Consider the following 20,690-nt stretch of genomic DNA (forward strand, 5'->3'; position numbering starts at 1 on the left):
TACCAATATCTAAAAAGAAAAACAGTGAGTAAAATGAAGTTCTCTACAGACTGAGAATGGGGAATGTAGAGCAAATAATGAAAATATGATGAATGAAATGAACAAATAATTTGCTTCCGTCTTCACCATAGAGATGATGAACATCATCCCAGCAGCAGCTGGAAATCAGGAGATGAAAGGAAAATGTGAAATTTTAATCACAAGGGAAGCAGCACTGAACACACTGCTAGAGCTGTGGACTGATAATTCCATGATCCACATGGACTTTATCCTGAAAGTAGGTGATCGATGAGGGGATAGTTGTGTTAGTGGTTTTTTTCTCAAAATTTGCTCAGGAAAGGAGCAAATATAAGTCCTCCATTTAAGAATGGAAGGAGACAGAAAACGGGGTCAGTTAGCTTGTCATCTATCATTGGGAAACTTAGAAATGATCATTTAAGATAGCTTTGGCTATAGCACAGGATAAACCACCAATAGAGTCGTACAGCACAGGATAAACCACCAATAGAGTCGTACAGCACAGGATAAACCACTCAGAGTCAAACAGTCCCTTCGGTCTATGCTGACCACGCATCCCAAACTAAACTAGCCACTGGTGAGGCCACTATTGGAATAGTGCGTACAATTCCAGTTGTCTTGTTACGGTAACGATGTTGTTGGACGAGAAAGGATGCAGAAAAATAATGACAAGATGTTGCTGGGATTGGAGGGTTTGTGTTATGCGGAGAGGCTGAAAAGGCTGCAGCTGCTTTCTGTAAAGCATCGGTGACTCAGGGGTGACTTTATAGAGGTTTTTAAAATCATGAGGGGCTTTGATAGGCTGAATAGTCAAGGTCTTTTTCCAACGGTAGTGGAGTCCAAAACTAGAGGGCATAGGTTTAAGGTGAGAGGGGAAAGATTTAAAAGGATATTGAGGGGCAATATTTTCACACCAAGGGTGGTGTGTGTATGAAATGAGCTACCAGATGAAGTAGTAGCAGTGTGTCTCATTATAACATTTAAAAGACAGGTTGACAGGTACATAAATAGTAAGGATTTAGAGGAATCTCATACTAGGGGCTAACCGTTAGCTATACTACTTCCAATTAATGGAAATATATTCTTCCTTAAACACAGAAACCAAAAAAAAATGAACAGCTTCCATGTTATAAAAAGGAATTAGATAAGGGAATGGAAAATAAAAATACCAGAACTGAGTGGTTATACCGATCAGGAAATAATGAGGGGCTTTCCTCTGAAAAAAGTGAAGACTGAGAGGTGACTTGTTAATCGTATTCAAAAATATTGAAGTTTCCACTTGTAAGGGAGATTATAAGTTGTGGCCATAAAATTAAATCACTAATGAATCAAACAGGGAAATTCAGGGAAACCTCATTACAACTGAGTGGTTAGAATGGGGAACATTTTAGCTCAGGGAATGAGTCAAGGGGAATTCAAAGTTGGATAAATCCAGGAGGGAGAAAGGAACAGAAAGATCTGTTTATGGAGTTAGACGAAGAGTTAGACAAGGAGATGGTTCATGTGGGGCATAAGGTAGCACAGTGAAGTTGAGGATGATCAGATCAGCCATGATCTCATTGAATCTCAGTGCAGATTTGGTGGGCTGAATGGTCTGCTTTTGCATCTTTGTCTTATGGTCTTCTGGTCATTGTCCAGTTGTACTAACTGGCCTGCGTGAGTTGTAAATACTTTGGGTAAGCAGTTAGCAGCCATTGGATCACAGCAAATGAAAGTTTCAAAAGTCTGATGACCGTCAGTATAAGGTGAAAGGATAGTGAGGAGTCTCATAGTTTCTAAGTCATGGACCCAAATATCATTCAGAATCAGTCAACATGAGTGATTTTTTAAAAAAAAAATTCTCCTCACCCAATTTCTCAATCAATATCTTAAAATATCCACTAACTCTGAATTAGCTCACTCATGGCAATGTCAGTAGTTCTAAGTGAATGAAACAATTGTGGGAAAAGTGTGGAATACTGGAAAACTGGTTCAGTAAACAAGGTACCAGAGGAAATGTGTTAATTGGACTGGACAATAATAAAAACAAGCTGGTCTTATAAGATTAGTGAAAACAATTTCTGACACACTGCATGAGTGCAATTGGGTTCAAACTTACAATACAACTGCAAGTTTCACAATCCTCTCTCTTTTCCAAAGTTACTAAATCCTAGCTCAGCTACACAGTATGGTAATACTTCCTTTGCCCTCTCTAGACTGGGTACCCAAGAGGATTCTATATTTAGTTTGTTGTTTCTATTTGTCATTTTTATATTCCCTCTTGAATGTCGGTGTTGCTGGCTGGCTACTGACTTCTCTGCTCAATGGAGTTTTTTAAACTTTGAGGGAGGCAATAGCCTAGTGGTATCAACACTAGTCTATTAATTCAGAGAGACCTAAGTAACGTTGTGGGGACCTGCGTTTGAATCCTACCATGGCAGATGGTGAAAAATAAATTCAATAAGAATTAAGAGTTTAATGATGAATACTTAATCATTGTTGATTGTCAGGAAAGTCCTATCTTGTTCACTGATGCCATTTTGCGAAGATAACAGTCATCCTTACCTGGTCTGGCCTTCGGGTGACTCTAGACCTGCAGCAATGTGACTGGCTCTTAACCATAAAAAGATTAGTCCTAATCATATTGGTAGGTGGAGCAAGCTCAAAGTGTCACATGGTCTCCAATCTGGTCCTAAAACATATCTTCCTAGATGTTTCCACTTGTAAGGGAGACCAGAAATTGTTGCAATAAATTTAAGTCACGAATGAATCCAAAATGGAAATTCAGGGGAAGCCTCATTATCAACTGAGTGGTTAGAATGGAGAACTCTTTAGCTCAGGGAAGAGATTAGATTAGATTCCCTACAGTATGGAAACAGGCCCTTCAGCCCAACCAGTCCACACCAACCCTCCGAAGAGTAACCCACCCAGACCCATTTCCCTCTGAAGGATGCACCTAACACTACGGGCAACTTAGCATGGCCAATCCACCTGACCTGCACAACTTTGGACTGTGTTAGGGAACCGGAGCACCTGGAGGAACCAGGGAGAATGTGCAAACTCCGCACAGACAGTCGCCTGAGGCTGGAATCGAACCTGGGACCCTGGTGCTGTGAGGCAGCAGTGCTAACCACTGAGCCACCGTGCCGCCCTAAATGCATTCAAGGGGAATCAAGGGGAACTCAAGGAGGGAGAAAGGAGTAGAAGGATCTGTTTATGGAGTTAGATGAAGAGTTAGACAAGGAGATGGCTCATGCGGCACATAAGGCAGCAGCATAAAAGGCAGCACAGTGAAGTTTGAGGATGATCAGATCAGCCATGATCTCACTGAATGGTCTACTATTGTGCCTTTGTCTTCTGGTCATTGTCCAGTTGGTAATAAACAGCCAGCATGAGTTGTAAATACTTTGGGGAAACAGTTAGCAGCCATGGGATCACAGCAAATGAATGTCAGTATAAGATAAAAGGATAGTGAGGAATCTCATAGATTCTAAGTCATGGACCCAAATGTCTTTCAGAATCAGTCAACATGAGTGATATTTTTTTAAAAACAATATCCTTTTGCCTCTCCTAATTTCTCAACCAATATCTTAAAATATCTACTAACTCTGAATTAGCTCAGACAGGGCACGATCATTTCTTGTAAGCATATAAAACAATTGTGGTCGAATTATGCCCTCTGGGCAGTTAGGGATGGGCAATAAATGCTTCCCTGGTCAATGATGCCCACATCCTGTGAATAGCTCTTTTAAAAATAAAGTACATTATCCAAATTCACCTAAAATACAGTGGATTTTATTTTGATGTCCGAGAGTTTAATTATAATTGGGACCATTCTCACTGCCCAGTAAAAGAAGTAAAAATTAGTAAGGCATTTGATAAGGTTCCCCATGGTAGGCTTATGTGGAAAGTCAGGAGGCATGGGATAGTGGGAAATTTGGCCAGTTGGATAGAGAACTGGCTAACCGGTCGAAGTCAGAGAGTGGTGGTAGATGGTAAATATTCAGCCTGGAGCCCAGTTACAAATGGAGTTCCGCAGGGATCAGTTCTGGGTCCTCTGCTGTTTGTAATTTTTATTAATGACTTGGAAGAGGGAGTCGAAGGGTGGGTCAGTAAATTTGCAGACGATACGAAGAGTTGTGGAGTTGTGGATAGTGAGGAGGGCTGTTGTCAGCTGCAAAGGGACTTAGATATGATGCAGAGCTGGGCTGAGGAGTGGCAGATTAAATTCAACCCTGTCAAGTGTGAGGTTGTCCATTTTGGAAGGACAAATAAGAATGCGGAATACAGGGTTAACGGTAGGGTTCTTAGTAAGGTGGAGGAGCAGAAGGATCTTAGGGTGTATGTTCATAGCTCTTTGAAAGTTGCCACTCAGGTGGATAGAGCTTGTAAGAAGGCCTATGGTGTATTAGCGTTCATTAGCAGAGGGATTGAATTCAAGAGTCGTGAGGTGATGTTGTAGCTGTATAGGATCTTTGGTAAGGCCACATTTGGAGTACTGTGTGCAGAAATGGTCGCCTCACTTTAGGAAAGATGTGGAAGCTTTGGAGAGGATGCAGAGGAGATTTACCAGGATGATGCCTGGAATGGAGAATAGGTTGTACGAGGATAGGTTGAGAGTGCTAGGCCTTTTCTCATTGGAACGGTGAAGAATGAGGGGTGACTTGATAGAGGTTTATAAGATGATCAGGGGAATAGATAGAGTAGACAGTCAGAGACTTTTTCCCCAGGTACAACAGAGTGTTACAAGGGGACATAAATTTAAGGTGAAGGGTGGAAGGTATATGGGGGATGTCAGGGGTGGGTTCTTTACCCAGAGAGTGGTGAGGGCATGGAATGCGCTACCTGTGGGAATGGCAGAGTCAGAATCATTGGTGACCTTTAAGCGGCAATTGGATAGGTACATGGATGGGTGCTTAAGCTAGGACAAATGTTCGGCACAACATCGTAGGCCGAAGGGCTTGTTCTGCGCTGCATTGTTCTATGTTCTATGTTTATATTGTCCATCTCATTTATGTGGCAACTCTCCTAGAGTGTTGGCAGAGGTGGTGCTTGTATGGAATGGGCTGTCAGAGGTGCAGGCTCTTACAATTTCAAAGGCGCCTGGATGGGTACATGAATGGGAAGGGTTTAGAGATATATGGGCCAACTGGGACTAGATTAACTTAGGTTATCTGGTTGGCCCGAATGAGTTGGACTGTTTCCATGCTGTATGACCCTCTATATATCTCTATGATTCTTTGTAACTCTGAGGTCACTTTGGATACCCTCCCGACTGGGAGTTATATTACCATTCCTTCACTGTCATGGGTTCAAATCCTGGAAGCCCTTCTCCAGTGGCAGAGTGTATCTATCATTCAGTGTATCTTCAAAGTGTGTGGGCCCTTTTGGGGATTACATGGGCTTGTGTGTCCAAAACTAGTCTGCTTCAGATCTAATGAGAAGAGTCTTATTGAGTAATCTTGATGTAGGCTATTGCATATCTGGAACTATCTATAGGTGGTAGGAATAGGGTCTGTATTACGACAAAAACCTAGCCTGAGGTATGTCTAATTTCCTTTCTTATGAGGTCCTTGAAAAACCATCACAGTACTTTTACGCTCAGTTCCAGTAATGACCCTTTCACATTCTTCAAGGTCCAATTACAACAGTTACACCATATGGACTACAGAAGTTCAAGAAAGCAGCTTGCTAACACCTTCTCAAGGCCAGTTCAGGATGGGTAACAAATACTGGCCATGCCAGCAATGCCATATCCCATGAAAGCATAAAAAGTACAATAACGCCTGTATCTCAGAAGTACCTCAGTCATTGCAAAGTGTGTTGGGATGCCTTGAGTTTGTGAAATATGTGGCCAAAGTACACAATATTTTTTCATCTCTCAAAATGTCTCAAATGGAAAAACGCTGCACTGAGAACAACCTAGCTCTCAATGCCGGCAAAACCAAGGAACTCATTATTGACTTGTGGCGGGATATTACTCATGCCCCCCTACATACTAACAGCACAGAGATGGAACGAGTGGAGAGTGTCAAGCTCCTGGGAGTGATCATCCACGACAAGCTTTCTTGGACTCTTCATGTGGATGCATTGGTTACAAAGGCCCAACAACATCTCTTCTTCCTCAGGCAGCTGAAGAAATTTGGCATGACAGCGAACACCCTTGCCTACTTTTATAAATGTGCCATCAAGCGCATTCTGACTGGATGTATCACTACCTGATACAGCAACTGTACCATTCAAGATCAGAGACGGTTACAGAAAGTAGTGAACTCGGCCCGGACAGTCACAAAGGCCATCTAGTGAATTCATCTACTAGGCCCGCTGTCAAGGATAGGCCGCCAGCATTCTCAAAGATCCATCCCTCCCTGGAAATGTTTTTCTACAACTTCTACCATCAGGGAGAAGGTACAGAAGCCTGAACACACGCACCAGCCGGTTTCAAAACAGTTTCTACTCTACTGTTGTTAGAATACTAAATGGACTCAGAAACTATTAACATTTGCCTGTACCTGTGTTTTTGCTTATGACACTACTTATCGATTATTTACTTATCTATGCTATTTAACTCTGTGATCTGCCTGTGTTGATCGCAAGACAAAGCTTTTCACTGTGCCTCAGTACACGTGACAATAAATTCAATTCAATTCAATTCAATGTTTTCAGGATGTTTAGCTCAGGCCATGCACTCAACTGCAGTAGGCTTTACTGTAAATAAGACACAAAAATGTATAAGCAGTGACACAGCAAGGAATTTTCTATCTTTGAAGGATGCAATGTGAAATGTGTCAGAGGATAAGGTTTTAGTCCTGTTTGATGAATAAGGAAGCTCTGCTTTCCAATACCCATTGGGCTCCAAGGGGCATGATTACAAACCTGGCTCCAAAGGAAACCACACCGTGAAGCTAGAAATGAAACTTCCTCAAGAGGTTTCCACTAGGAGTACAGCCAGAGTCTGACTGGGTGTCACACGGTTTAGAATTTGTAAAGTTGAATCTCTTTCAAGAGGAAGAACAAGGCTTATGTTAGGAGGAGGTGTGATGGCTCAGTTATGGCACATGAGAGTTATACGTTTGTCAGGAAAGACCTAAAGAAAGAGCTAAGGAGAGCCAGGAGGGGCCTTGAGAATTCATTGGCAGATAGGATCAAGGAAAACCCTAAAGCTTTCTATAGGTACAAAGGAATAAAAGAATGACTCGAGTAAGATTAGGGCTGATCAAGCATAGCAGTGGGAAGTTGTGCGTGGAGTCAGATGAGATGGGGAAGCGCTAAATGAATACTTTTCATCAGTAGTCACACTAGAAAAAGACAATGTGGTTGTGGGGAATACTGAGGTACAGGTTACTAGACTAAATGGGATTGAGGTGCAAAAGGAGGTGGTGTTAGAAATTCTGGCAAGTGTGAAAATAGATGTCCCCTGGGCCGAATGGAATTTATCCGAGGATTCTCTGAGAAGTCAGGAAGGAGATTGCTGAGCTTTTGGCTTTGATCTTTATGTCATCATTGTCTACAGGAATAGTGCCAGAAGACTGAACAGAAGACTGCACCCTTGTTCAAGAAGGGGGGTAGAGACAATCCTGGAAATTACAGATCTGTGAGCCTTACTTTGGTTGTGGGTAAAGTGTTGGAAAGGGTTATAAGAGTTAGGAATAGGGATAGTCGACACTGTTTTCTGAAGGATAGGACATGCCTCACAAACCTTATGGAGTTCTTTGAGAAGGTGGCCAAACAGGTGATTGGGGCGGCTCAGTGATCAGCACTGTTGCCTCACAGCAGCAGGGACCTAGATTCTATTCCAAACTCAGATGACTGTCTGTGTGGAGTTTGCATATTTTCCCCGTGTCTGTGAGGGTTTCCTCTGGGTGCTCCGGACTCCCCCCCCACAATCCAAAGATGTGTAGGTTAGGTGAATTGTCCATGCTGAATTGTCCATAATCTTCAGGGATGCTTTAACAGGGAAAATGTAGAGTAATAGGGTAGCGGAATGGGTCTGGGTGGGTTACTCTTCGGAGGCCAGTGTGGACGTGTTGGGCCAAATGGCTTGTTTCCACACTGTAGGGATTCTATAATTTTGCAACAGTAGTAGACGCACCAACTTTAAGGGCATTTAAATGGTCACTGGATAAACATATGGATGAGAATGGAATAGTGTAGGTTGGATGGGCTTCGGATTGATTCCACAGGTCAGTGCAACATCAAGGTCTGAAGGGTCTGTACTGCACTGTAATGTTCTGTGTTCTAGGTGGATGAGGGTAAAGCGGTTGATGTGGTGTATATGGATTTCAGTAAGGCGTTTGATAAGGTTCCCCACGGTAGGCTGTTGCACACAATACAGAGGTATTGGATTGAGGGTGATTTAGAGATTTGGATCAGATATTGACTAGCTGAAAGAAATCAGAGGGTGGTGGTTAATGGGAAATATTCATCCTGGAGTTCAGTTACTAATGGGGTGCCCGCAAGGATCTATTTTGGGCCCACTGTTGTTTGTCATTTATATAAATGACCTGGATGAGAGCATAGACGGATGGGTTAGTAAATTTGCGAATGACACTAAGGTCAGTAGAGTTGTAGATAGTGACGAAGGATGTTGTAGGTTACTGAGAGACATGTATAAGGTATAGAGCTGGGCAGAGAGGTGGCAAGTGGAGTTTAATGCACAAAAATGTGAGGTGATTCACTTTGGAAGGAGTAACAGGAAGGTAGAATACTGGGCTACTGGTAAGATCCTTGGTAGTGTAGATGAGCAGTCAGATCTCGGTGTCCAGGTACACAGATCCTTGAAAGTTGCCACCCAGGTTGATAGGATTGTTAAGAAGGCATACAGTGTGTTAGCTTTTATTGGTAGAGGGATTGAGCTTCAGAGCCATGAGGCCATCCTGCAGCTCTAATGCAGCAGCACTTGGAGTAATGTGTACAGTTCTGGTCACCGCACTATAGGAAGGATGTGGAAGCTTTGGAAAGGGTTCAGTGGAGATTTACTAGGATGTTGCCTGGTATGGAGGGAAGGTCTTACGAAGAATGGCTGAGGGACTTGAGACTGTTTTCATTAGAGAGAAGAAGGTTGAGAGACGACTTAATTGAGAGATATAAGATAATCAGAGGGTTAGATAGGTTGGATAGTGAGAGCCTTTTACCTTGGATGGCAATGGATAGCACGAGGGGACATAGCTTTAAATTGTTATGGGACATAGCTTTAAATTGTTATAGGATAGTTTCTTTACTCAGAGAGTAGTAGGGTGTGTGGAATGCACTGCCTGCAACAGTAGTGGACTCGCCAACTTTAAGGGCATTTAAATGGTCATTGGATAGGCATATGGATGAAAATGGAATAGTGTATGTTAAATGAGCTTCAGATGACTTTCACAGGTTGGTGCAACATCGAGTGCCAAAGGACCTGTACTGCGCTGTAATAGGCAAAAGTGAGGACTGCAGATGCTGGAAATCAGAGTCTAGATTACAGTGGTGCTGGAAAAGCACAGCCGGTTGGGCAGCATCCGAGGAGCAGGAAAATCAACGTTTCAGGGAAAAGCCCTTCATCAGGACTGAAACTTCAGTCCTGATGAAGGGCTTTTGCCTGAAACGTCGATTTTCCTGCTCCTCAGATGCTGCCCAACCAGCTGTGCTTTTCCAACACCACCCTAATCTACACTGTGCTATAATGTTCTATGTAAAGTGTGATCTGATGCAATGTTCAGACAAATCCCTCCACAACAACACCTACGATGTAGGACAAGCTAAACTGAACAGTATTGAGTTAGAGTTGGTGCTTTGCAGCAAATGACCATGGTGTAAACTATTGTATCACTGGACTGCATTTTCAGGTCTGCCACCCTATGGGATTGCAAGTTGAGTACACAGTGCAAGACTCACATTCCATCCTCCCCTTGTCCAGTTCCTGCCCACTCCCAACCGGGATTTCTCTGAGGCTTTACGTCAGTTTCAGAATGTCCAGTTTGCAGGCTGCAGCTGCCTCCTCTTTACCATGGATGAACAATCCCTTTACCTGTCCGTCCCTCACCAAGATGGTGTCAGGGCTCTCTTCTTCCTGGGAGAAAAGCCTGACCCATCCACCAGCAGTCTCCTCCGCCTGGCCGAGCTCATTCTCACCCTGAGAAAAACTTCTCTTCTAACTCCTCTCACTTCCCAGCAATTCCGGTTTTTGTTTCTGAATTCCGGCACCTGCAGTCCATTTAGGTTTCAAATAGCATCCTGTTGCCTTTGCGGTCATTGACCTGGATCCTTCGAGTAGATGCCCAGAGTGACTGCCTCAACAGGGCACTGTGAGCTGATCAAAATGCCTCACGTAAGTTGGCCTCGGGGTGTCAGCAGTATTCCCAATGCCATTTTCATACTGAAGTGCATATTGTTGAGAAGTGTGGCGCTGGAAAAGTAGGTCAGGCAGTATTCAAGGAGCTGGAGAGTTGACGTTTCAGGCATAAGCCCTTCATCAGGAATGGTCATTGCCCAAATAAGGATTAGATGGCATATCTTTACAGGTGCAGCTGAAGTGATTGGCATGTGTCTCTCCAGTCTGCACTTTCCTCATGTATAGTATGGACAAGCGTCTTCTCATGCCACTTCCCTTCTATGCCTCTGCCAGACCGGATTCTTTGTCAAGCCAAACGTTAAAACTATTTATGTGTGGTACGATTGTAGGGCAGAGAGAAGGAACTGCTAAGGAGTTGAGACTGAGTACCAAGGAAAGGTGAACTCAAGGGAAATGAGGGCAGGTACAGTTTAATTGAGAATTTCGGAATCAAGTCAAAGTGTGGAGTTAAGAGTAAACATTTTTCAACTAACATCATTTGGAAGAGCTTCAGAGTGCACATTTACAGGACTATTGTAAATCAGACTCCATCTGCCTGCCATCACTTCTCATATTATTATAAACACACTGCTTTAGAAACATTAATGATGTTAAGTGCACTGGCACAGTGCCAGTCCTTTCTGAATGTTTGGGTGTTGTGACTAAAGGTTATGGCTGGAACCGATGAGTAGTTCCCTCCGTCGGCTTCTGATGAAACCTGGCACTGAACTAACAGGTTTTCAGCGATTGGGTCTCTTCACTTTGTGCTCATTTATCTGAAATTCAGTCTGGAACATTTCACACCCATCGTAAAGATATGGTTCCTGTTTGACATTGGGGGTCAGATGCCGTCTTTGGCAGGGCAAAAGTGCATCTGTTACTTCTGTCAGGAAAGTGAAAGATGCAGTTGGAAACCTTTACCTGTGCCCAACATGTTTCTGATTTAAACAAAGGAGCCGAGCGGTTTGAAACCCCGTCTCCAACATTCTGCAACTTCCTACACTTAAATATTGACTACAAAAAGTAGTCTTAAATTATGTGGAGATGCCCTGAGGAACAATGGTCTATACAAACAAGTTCCTTCTTCCTTAGCTAATAAGCCACATTAATTACAGAATCCCTGCACTATGGAAGCAGGCCATTCAGCCCACTGAGCCCACACCAACCCTCCACTCATACCCAACCCCATCCCTGTAACATTGCACTTCCCATGGTTAACCCACCTAGCCTGCACATCTCTGGATATTTTAGCATGGCCAATCCACCTAACCCGCACGTCTTTGGACTGTGGGAGGAAACTGGAGCAATCCCGCATGAACACGAGGAGCATGTGCAAACTCCACATAGTCGCCCGAAGCTGGAATCAAACCCAGGTCCCTGGCGATATGAGGCAGCAGTGCTAACCACTGAGCCATTGGTTTAAGGAGAGTATCAGGTCGATTCCAGATGAGGCGTTGCACCCCCCTGAGTTTAACTCTCGAGTTTTTGGATGATGGGGGTGAGTGCTGCCCAAATCACTTTTCAATTGCCTCAAGATCATCAATTCACTTATGCTTCTGCCTCCTGCTGGAGGATATGTGTTTGTAGACAACAGGAAAAGATCAGCTGAGTTTGGCAGCGATGCCTTTACTGGAGTCAGGTAACATGCAGACAGTCACTGTCTTGGGCTTAAACAGAAAGAGCGGTGCCGGACTGGAAGGCGAGAGAGAGCTCAGGGGAGCATGTATCACCACCTGCAGGAGATCACAGGGCAGAGAAATGAAGGGGAGAGAAACAGCAAATAAAACAGGAAAGATTAAGCAAGCTGTGGCATACTCCTTTAATAAAGTGAAGGCTGAGGACCCCAACCTAACAGAACTCTATAAGAAATGCAGGATGCAGCAAAGATGTTTCCATTCCTCGGGTTTACACACATTAGGGACTATAGAGAGAAGATAGTACGTGTTACAGGCAAGTTGAGTTGCTGTGGCAAACATTCATATTTTACATGCATCTGGAACTTTAGATAGTGACAGTAAAGGCTCCAAACTTCTTTCCTCCACTTGGCTCCCACTCTTACTCTCAGCCATTGGTGCGTCTCAGAAGACTTTACAAATTCACCTGTGGGCGTGTTACTAACCCACCTTTCTTGACTAGCAAAGTTTATGTTGGGACATGAATCAGGAGCCCCTGGCTCAGAGGCAAGAACACTACTGACTGTGCCAAAAGAACATGAAATTATCACCAATAAATTCAGTAAGGGAATAATTGGTAGAATGAGGAACTTGCTAGCTACCACATTGAAAGTTTAAGGCCAAATATGCTGGGGTTGGACAGCAGGTTTGCGATGCAGTGATGGAAGGGCTTGTGTCCAAAATGTCGACTCTCCTGCTCCTCAGATGCTGCCTGACCTGCTGTGCTTTTCCAGCGCCACACTTTTCAACTGCAATGCAGTGATGCCAATAGCATGGGTTCAATTCCCACATTGGTTGAAGTTACGATGAATATCCTCCTTTTCAACCTCTCCCCTCATCTGAGCCATAGAGACCCTCAGAAACCACCACCAGTCACCTCTCTCTTCTCTCTAATGAGAGCGCAGCCCTTTGGTCTGATAGGACGATGGAGGCATTTAAAGGGAACCTAGATCAGGACATGAGAGAGACAGGAATAGATGAATACGTTGAAGTAGTGAGAAGAAACAGAATGAGAAGAGCCTCATGTGGAGTATAAACACTTGCAGAGGGCAGGTGGACCAAATGTTTCTGAGCTTTAAATTCTACATAATGAGGAACAACATTCCATAACGTTCCCCCAGGGTTAAAAATTGCTAGCATTTTCATTTGCTGCTGTGACTGCTCTGTGCTAATATCCTGTGGTTAATTGTTGGTATCAATCTTACTCTGCAGATGTTACAGTGACAGAAAGCTTGCATGTACAGGTAGTGTGAAAGCTGAGAGACCAGTGCGGTGTGGACAGTCCTGGTTGGGGTTACACACAATGATTAATGACTTCCAGGATATTACTAACCCTTTGACGGTTAATTGGGTCTCGCAGGTTCCAGCTCAGTTCACATGGCAGACATTAAACAGTAATCGGCACGCGCTGTGGTTAATGTTCCCTATACCCCACCTGGAACTCCACCCCCTCACAGGGCAAGATCATGTTCTCCTGCTTGCCTGTGCATGCCACCGCAAAGCGCTCTGTCCAGGTGTGCGCTGCCTACCTTATGGCGATCGGCAGCTGGAATGTCATAATTCTCAGCCCTCAAATTTGAGGCAGCGACAATGAAATCCATGTGGAAGTTTGTATCGTCATCCTGCAAATTAAATAATTCAATTATTGAAAATCAACAATGGGCATTTTTGCTTGTGTATGTTTTAACAAATCATAACTTTTTCTTCACCTTGTCAACTAAAATCTTCCTCTTAACATATAAACTAGGAGCAGGAATAGGCCATTCGGCCCTCAAGCCAGCTGCATAATCTGATACCATTATCCAACTTGATTCTGCTTTCTCCTCTGATCTCTTTAGTCCTAAGAGCTATATCTAATTCAAAAGATCCCTTTAGTGAAAGGCCGTGTATTGTTACTCCAAAATCTACCAGTTATGGCTCACAACCGAGAAACTTGAACAATACTGGTTACCACCTTCCAACAGTCTTTTCCATCTCAGTGAGAGAGGCTAAAATCAGTAACTGTTAAAATATCAAATCGATTAACCCTTGTTAATAATAACTGCCTTATGAAACTCAACCCATCACACAGTCTTACAGCTGTACAGCATGGAAACAGATCCTTCGGTCCAACTCATCCATGCCGACCAGATATCCTAACTTAATCTAGTCCCATTTGCTAGCACTTGGCTCATATCCCTCTAATCCTTTCCTATTCAGATACCCATCCAGAGTGCCATACTACTGCACATCTGCTGCTTACCCCGGGCAACATGGGGAAGGAGTCGGGAGTGTGGTGCTGGAAAAGCACTGCTGGTCAGGCAGCATCCGAGGAAAAGGAGAATTGACATTTCAGACATCAGCCCTTCGGAATGAAGGATTGCCTGATGAAGGGCTTATGCCTGAAATGTTGATTCTCCTGCTCCTCGGATGCAGCCTGACCTGCTGTGATTTCCCTGCATCACACTCTCAACTCTGATCTCCAGCATCCGCAGTTCTCACTTTCTCCAACATGGGGAAGGACAAAGTCAACGACCAAGGACCCTGTTACCGAGTAAAGTACCACACTGTGTGGTGAAATCCAAAGAATAGGTTCTATATGAAGGAGAAGCAATGGTGTTACAAAAAAAAGTCAATCCTGCAAACAAGATCCTCCCACACCATTTCCACACCAACAACAGTCACAAATCTTGCCACCATCCAGCACTTAGAGGTTTATAAACGCTTGAGGGACACAGATAGGATGAATAACCAAGATCTTTTTTCCCTAGGCTAGGGGAGTCCAAAATGAGAGGGCATAGGTTTAAGGTGAGAGGCACAAAATTTAAACGGGACTTGAGGGGCAACCTTTCTAACACAGAGTATATGGAACGAGCCGCCAGACGAAGTAGTAGCGGCAAGTACAATTGCAACATTTAAAAGACATTTGGACAGGTAAATGGATGGGAAAGGGTTAGAGGGATATTGGCCGAACACATGCAAATGGGACTAGTTCAGCTCAGGAAATCTGGCTGGCATGGACTAGTTGAGCTGAAGGCCATTCTGTGCTGAACGACTCTATTATTATGACAAAACAGTCTGCTTGACTGGCACCATATCCACAAACATCCACTCACTCCACCACTGATAGTAGCAGCAGTGTGTACTATCTACAAGGTGCACTGCAGAAATCCACCAAAGATCCTCAGACAGCACCTTCAAAATCCTTGGCTGCTTCTGGAAGGACAAGGGCAGCAGACCCATGGGAACACCACCACCTGCAAGTTCTCCTCCAAGACACTGCACGATTCAGACTCGGAAATATATCGCTACTCCTTCACCGTGGCAGAGACAAAATCCTGGAATTCCCTCCCTACCAGCAATGTGGGTTTGTCTAAAGCACGAGGACTGCACGAGCTCACTGCCAATTCGCAATGGCAACAAGGGATGGTCAATACATCCTGGCCCAGCCAGTGACACCTTTCCCCCCACAAGTGAATAAAGAAAAGCAGAAAGCGTGAAGAGTAAATAATTAAACTGAAGATAATAGAGCAGATGTGGGGCTCATCTGATGGACATTGCTCCATTATTCTGATCAGGACAAGAAGGAACATGCATGCTCCAAGAAATCACAACTTGAAGATATAGGTGATAGGAAGTGTGAGGAACCTCATGAGCTGCCAGAGGATATGGTGGAGGCTGGTCCAATTGCAACATTTAAAAGGCAATTGGATGGATATATGAATAGGAAGGGTTTGGAGGGATATGGGCCGGGTACTGGCAGGTGGGACTAGATTGGGTTGGGATATCTGGTTGGTATGGACGGGTTCGACTGAAGGGTCTGTTTCCATGTTGTACATCTCTATGACTCTATAAAACCAAGCAGGAAGGTAGGAAAATATGACAAAATTTCTTCTTAAAATTCTCTGTAAAAATCTGTAGTGGAGGAGACCAAACGTACCTTCTCAAAGTCAATAGGTTGCATCTTACATCCAGGAAAGTTCTTACAAGAGAGGAGAGTTTTCAATTCCAGCAAACGCTCATTTTCTGAAATAAGAAACAATTGAAAAGGTGAGTTTAGAGAAAGTTGATGATACAGCATAAGGCTGGTGACAACTTAGTCCAAATTTGTCAATGGAGTCAAGTCAGCCATAGTCCTAGCGGACAATAAGGCTTCTCTCTCAATAAAGAAAGATGACTGGTGGTGGTTTAACCTGAAGGTCACCACACCTCAGGCAAGGGGAGATATTGAGAAATGAACCCTCAGGTTAAACCACCATCAGTTGTCTCTCTTTAATGAGACAGCAGTCCCCAAAATGAAATACAACATATTCTTCAAGTGTCACCACAGGCAATGTTTCCATGTACAAAATAAGATTAGCAGAATGAATGCAGTCAGAAATGATTGTGCACTTGTGTATTCAAAGGTTTAACAAGATCATTTTGATCTCTGCAATCTGTCTGAGTCAGCTCCTTTATTGCATGTGTTCCTATTTTCGGAAGAAGGTGTCGGAGAAATGTTACAGAGAGCTTCCAATTATTATTCTCAAACTAGAGCTGACAAATTCGCAACAATTGGGCTTCACTTTGACAACCCACTGTTATTTGGATTTATATTTCTACAATGACAAAGACCTAACCAAAACATTTTCTTTCTAAATACGAAAAAAGCCAAGTGCATGAGCAGACACAGAAGTCGAGTGAGCATGCTGACATGAAAGGTGAGCAGTTACATTCCCAGGGCCATCACTGGAGTGTGTATTTTATATATTTATATAGTCGGCAAGATCACTCACAACAAGTGGGTGGAGGCTCACAAATCTTCAGATCAAATTTACTACAGAACATAAAAGAAGAAAAAAGGTATATAGGGTTCTTAGGGAAAAACAACTTACTTCCAGTACTCCACTCTTCACAGAAGAGATCCTTTGGCCCAGTGAGTCTGTATCACCAAAAATACACTGCTGATACCAGACCCCCTTTCCCACATTAGGGTCATATCCTTGAATGCTATGACACCACACATGCTCATCTAAATACTTTTTTGGTTAAGCGCATTCCCACCTCAAGAACCCTCCCAGGCAGTGCATTCCAGATCTCCTCTGGGTTAAAAGGGTTTTCCTCAAATTCCCCCTAAATTTCCTGCCTTTCACTTCAAAATTACGCTACAACTCCCCTCCCATCACTTGACCCTTCAACTAAGGGGAACAGTTGTTTTCTATTCAGGGAGAAAGGGACTGCAGATGCTGGAGATCAGAGTCAAAATGTTCTGAAGAAGGGCTTAAGCCCGAAACGTTGACTCTCCTGCTCCTCGGATGCTGCCTGACCTGTTGTGCTTTTCCAGCGCCACACTTTTTGACTCTGCTTTCTATCCACCCCTGACCATGCCCCTCATAAACTTACACTTTAACCAAATCCCCCCTCAGTATTCTTTGATCCAAAGAAACAGCCTGAGCTTATCCACACTCTCTTCATCGTTGAAATGCTCCATCCTAGGCATCATCCTGAAAAATCTCCTCTGCTCCCCCTCCAGTGCAATCACATCCTTCCTGTGATGTGGTGACTAGAACTGCACACAGTACTCCAGTTGTGGCCTAACCAAAGTTCTGTACAGCTCCAACATAACCTCTCAGCTCTTATAACCTGTGCATGGATTGACAAAGGAAAGCATACCACATGCCTTCTTAACCACCCCTTTGTCACCATCTGTGATCCATGGACTAGCACCCCAAGATCTCTCTGTTCCTTTGAACTTCCTAGTGTTTTGCCATTCATGGAGTACTCCCTCTTCTAAAGTATATCTTGTATTTATCAGGGTTAAGTTCCACTGCACTGCTCTGCTTATCTGATTAATCATTTATATCCTTCTGTAACCTAACATCTTCCTCCTCACTGTCAACTACTCAGTCAATTTTTTGTCATTCACAAACTTCCTATGATCTCTCAACAATCTCATCTACATCATTTATGAATGTCATAAACAACAAAGGACACAATTTGGAGATGCTAGTGTTGGACTGGGGTGTACAAAGTTAAAAATCACATAACATCAGGTTATAGTCCAACAGGTTTAATTGGAAGCACACTAGCTTTCGGAGCGACGGTCCTTCCTCCACTACCACCTGATGAAGGAGCAGCGCTCCGAAAGCTAGTGCTTCCAATTAAACCTGTTGGACTATAACCTGGTGTTGTGTGATTTTTAACAAAGGACACAGCACTGATCCCTGTGGCACACCACTCATAATGGGCTCCAGTCACACACATAGTGTTTTATCACCATCCTCTGTCTGCCTCCTGCCTCAAAGCCTGTTTTGGATCTTGCCAAGTTATCTTGGATCCCAAGAGGTTTTACTTTATCGGTTTTCCATGTGGGACCTCATCAAAGGTCTTGCTGAAATCCAAATAAACTACATCAACCACCTTGATCCAAACACTTGGTCACCTCCTCGAAAGGTTCCACCAGATTAATGAGGCATGACCTCCCTCTGACAAAACCATTCTGACTGTCCCTGATCAAACCTTGCCACTCCACATGGATAAAGTCAAAAATCACATGAGACCAGGTTATAGTCCAACAGGTTTATTTGAAAACACAAGCCTTTGGAACTTTGCTCCTTTTTCAGGTGGCCAACCCAGTCCAACACTGGCACCTCCATATCAGTCTATATGGAGATTAATCTTCTCCAATAGATTCCATACCACTCATGTTAGTCTCACTGGTCTATGGTTCTCTGGTCTATCTCGACCACCCTTCTAGTAAAGTGGTGTATTCCAATCCTCTGGCACTTCCCCTGTGAGTCAGGGCTTCGTAATTTTGTCTCGTGTCTTCTGCAGCGACCTGGGATACAGTTCATCTGGGATCTGTCTACTTTTCAATCTGCTGAAACCTTTAAGATCTCCTCGCATCTTCTATCAATCTACTCAGGAACATCATAATCCACCTTCTTGAATTCTATACTTGCATTCTCCTTCGCCTGCATATGGGATAGATGGGAAGTACTCATTTATCACTGTACCAATCCAGATTGCCCCCTTGGTTCCTAATGGGCCCTTCTCCTTCTCTTCCCCTTGATATACTTGTAGAATATAGAATTCCTCCAACTTGGAAGCAGGCCATTCAGCCAATGAGCCCATATCCACCCTCAAAAGAGTCATCCCGCCCAGATCCAACCCCCATCCTATTCCTGTAACTCCACATTTCCCATGGCTAGCCCACCTAACCTCCACATCCCTTGGACACTATGTCCAATTTAGCATGGCCAATCCACCTAACCTGCACATCTTTTGGACTGTGCGAGGAAACCCACACAGACACAGGAAAAATGTGTAAACTCTATGCAGACAGTAGTCTGCTGGTGGAATCGAACCCAGGTCCCTGATACTGTGAGGCAGCAGTGCTAACCACTAAGCCACCATACTGCCATAATGGCTTGGGATTCTTCCTAATGTTGTTTGCCAGCCCTTTTTCATGACCATTGTTTTTGATCTCCAAATTACTTACTTGAGAACCCCCTGTACATTCTATACTCCTCTAAGGCCTCCGTTGATTGTTCTATTTATTTGTTCCTGTTACATGACCTTCTTTTCCTTCCAGTACTGTCTATTCCTGGGCATCCAGGGTTCTGTGAGCATAAAGGGAATGTATTTCCATAAACTTCTCCCAGTAACACCTCTCACTATCCTGCTGCAGATTTACCATGAAGTAGCCGCTCCCAGTCTATTTTACTGGCTCTTACTCAGTGTTCTGAATCTCTATGCCAATAATGAGGGAGTAGAACAGGCTGAGATTCTCAGGAATTTAGAAAAGTGGAATGTAATCTTATTTAGAGGGGTAAAATTCTTAGAGAGTTTGATGCAGAGACAGTGGGTAGAATTTAACAGCTTTCTCTGTGGTCAGCTTAGTGGTGGTGGGGCATTTAATCAGGTAGGAGAAAGCAGGGTGAGACAGAGCTATGGGCAGCTCCCTTCCTCAAATCCCCATCTGCTGGCCAACTGAGGCACTGAACTGGGAAACTAATGCCCACACCAGGGCTCCATTCTGTTGTAGCTGCACCCAGTCTTTTTTTACACAGAGTTTGGTTTGTATGTGGAATGAACTGGCAGAGGAAGTGGTAGATGCAGGCACAATCACAACATTTAAAAGACAATTGGGCAGGTACATGAACAGGAAAGGTTTGGAGGGATATGGGCCAAATGCAGGCAAATGGGACCAGTTTAGTTTGGGAAGTTGGACAGAAGTTTCCATGGCGTATGACTCTATAGCACTCCTCCTCTTACTAGACCTCACCCCATCACTGGATTCCTCAGTGTGTGTGCGTATTTCCAACGATTCCTGTCACTGTCTCACGGGCATTGCTGAGGGACATAAAGTCTCCCACCTCTGACTGACTGGCAGCTGGTGGGACTTCTATTCCTGGGCTTCTTGAACCTTTTATGATGCATTTGTACATTGTTTGTCTTCCTTACTTGAAGTACAAAAGAGCAGGACATGCAAGGGTGACTGGCTGGTAAGTAACAGAGGACAATAGGAAGATACGATGGGCCAACCCACCTGCGAAATTTGCAGCGTCCTCCATCTCTGCATCATTGGTGTGGATGGTGACCCCAGACTTGGGGGAGAATGGAGGAACATCAACTGATAGCAGTATCTGCTGGACTGCAGCTCTGTCCTGAGACCCCTGCATGCAATAACTCTGCGCGTACAAGTTGGCTGCCGCCATGATGTAATCCATGTGGACATGCTGTTAATAGAAGGG

The 20,690-nt window shown here is 43.9% G+C and overlaps 1 protein-coding gene across 1 annotated transcript in view; it reads right to left on the reverse strand.

The window, feature by feature from the left end:
- The window catches only part of uba1 (ubiquitin-like modifier activating enzyme 1), a 290,553-nt gene that overhangs the window by 126,184 nt on the left and 143,679 nt on the right, over positions 1 to 20,690 (reverse strand). The window contains exons 19-21 of the mRNA XM_060835388.1: positions 20,486 to 20,675; positions 15,896 to 15,981; positions 13,506 to 13,598 (exon numbers count right to left, since the gene is read on the reverse strand). Coding sequence (XP_060691371.1) covers positions 13,506 to 13,598; positions 15,896 to 15,981; positions 20,486 to 20,675 — 369 coding nt within the window. The remainder of the gene's footprint in view (positions 1 to 13,505; positions 13,599 to 15,895; positions 15,982 to 20,485; positions 20,676 to 20,690) is intronic.

This window comes from Hemiscyllium ocellatum, chromosome 14 (genome assembly GCF_020745735.1).
Source record: "Hemiscyllium ocellatum isolate sHemOce1 chromosome 14, sHemOce1.pat.X.cur, whole genome shotgun sequence".
In the NCBI taxonomy this organism is placed as follows: domain Eukaryota; kingdom Metazoa; phylum Chordata; class Chondrichthyes; order Orectolobiformes; family Hemiscylliidae; genus Hemiscyllium; species Hemiscyllium ocellatum.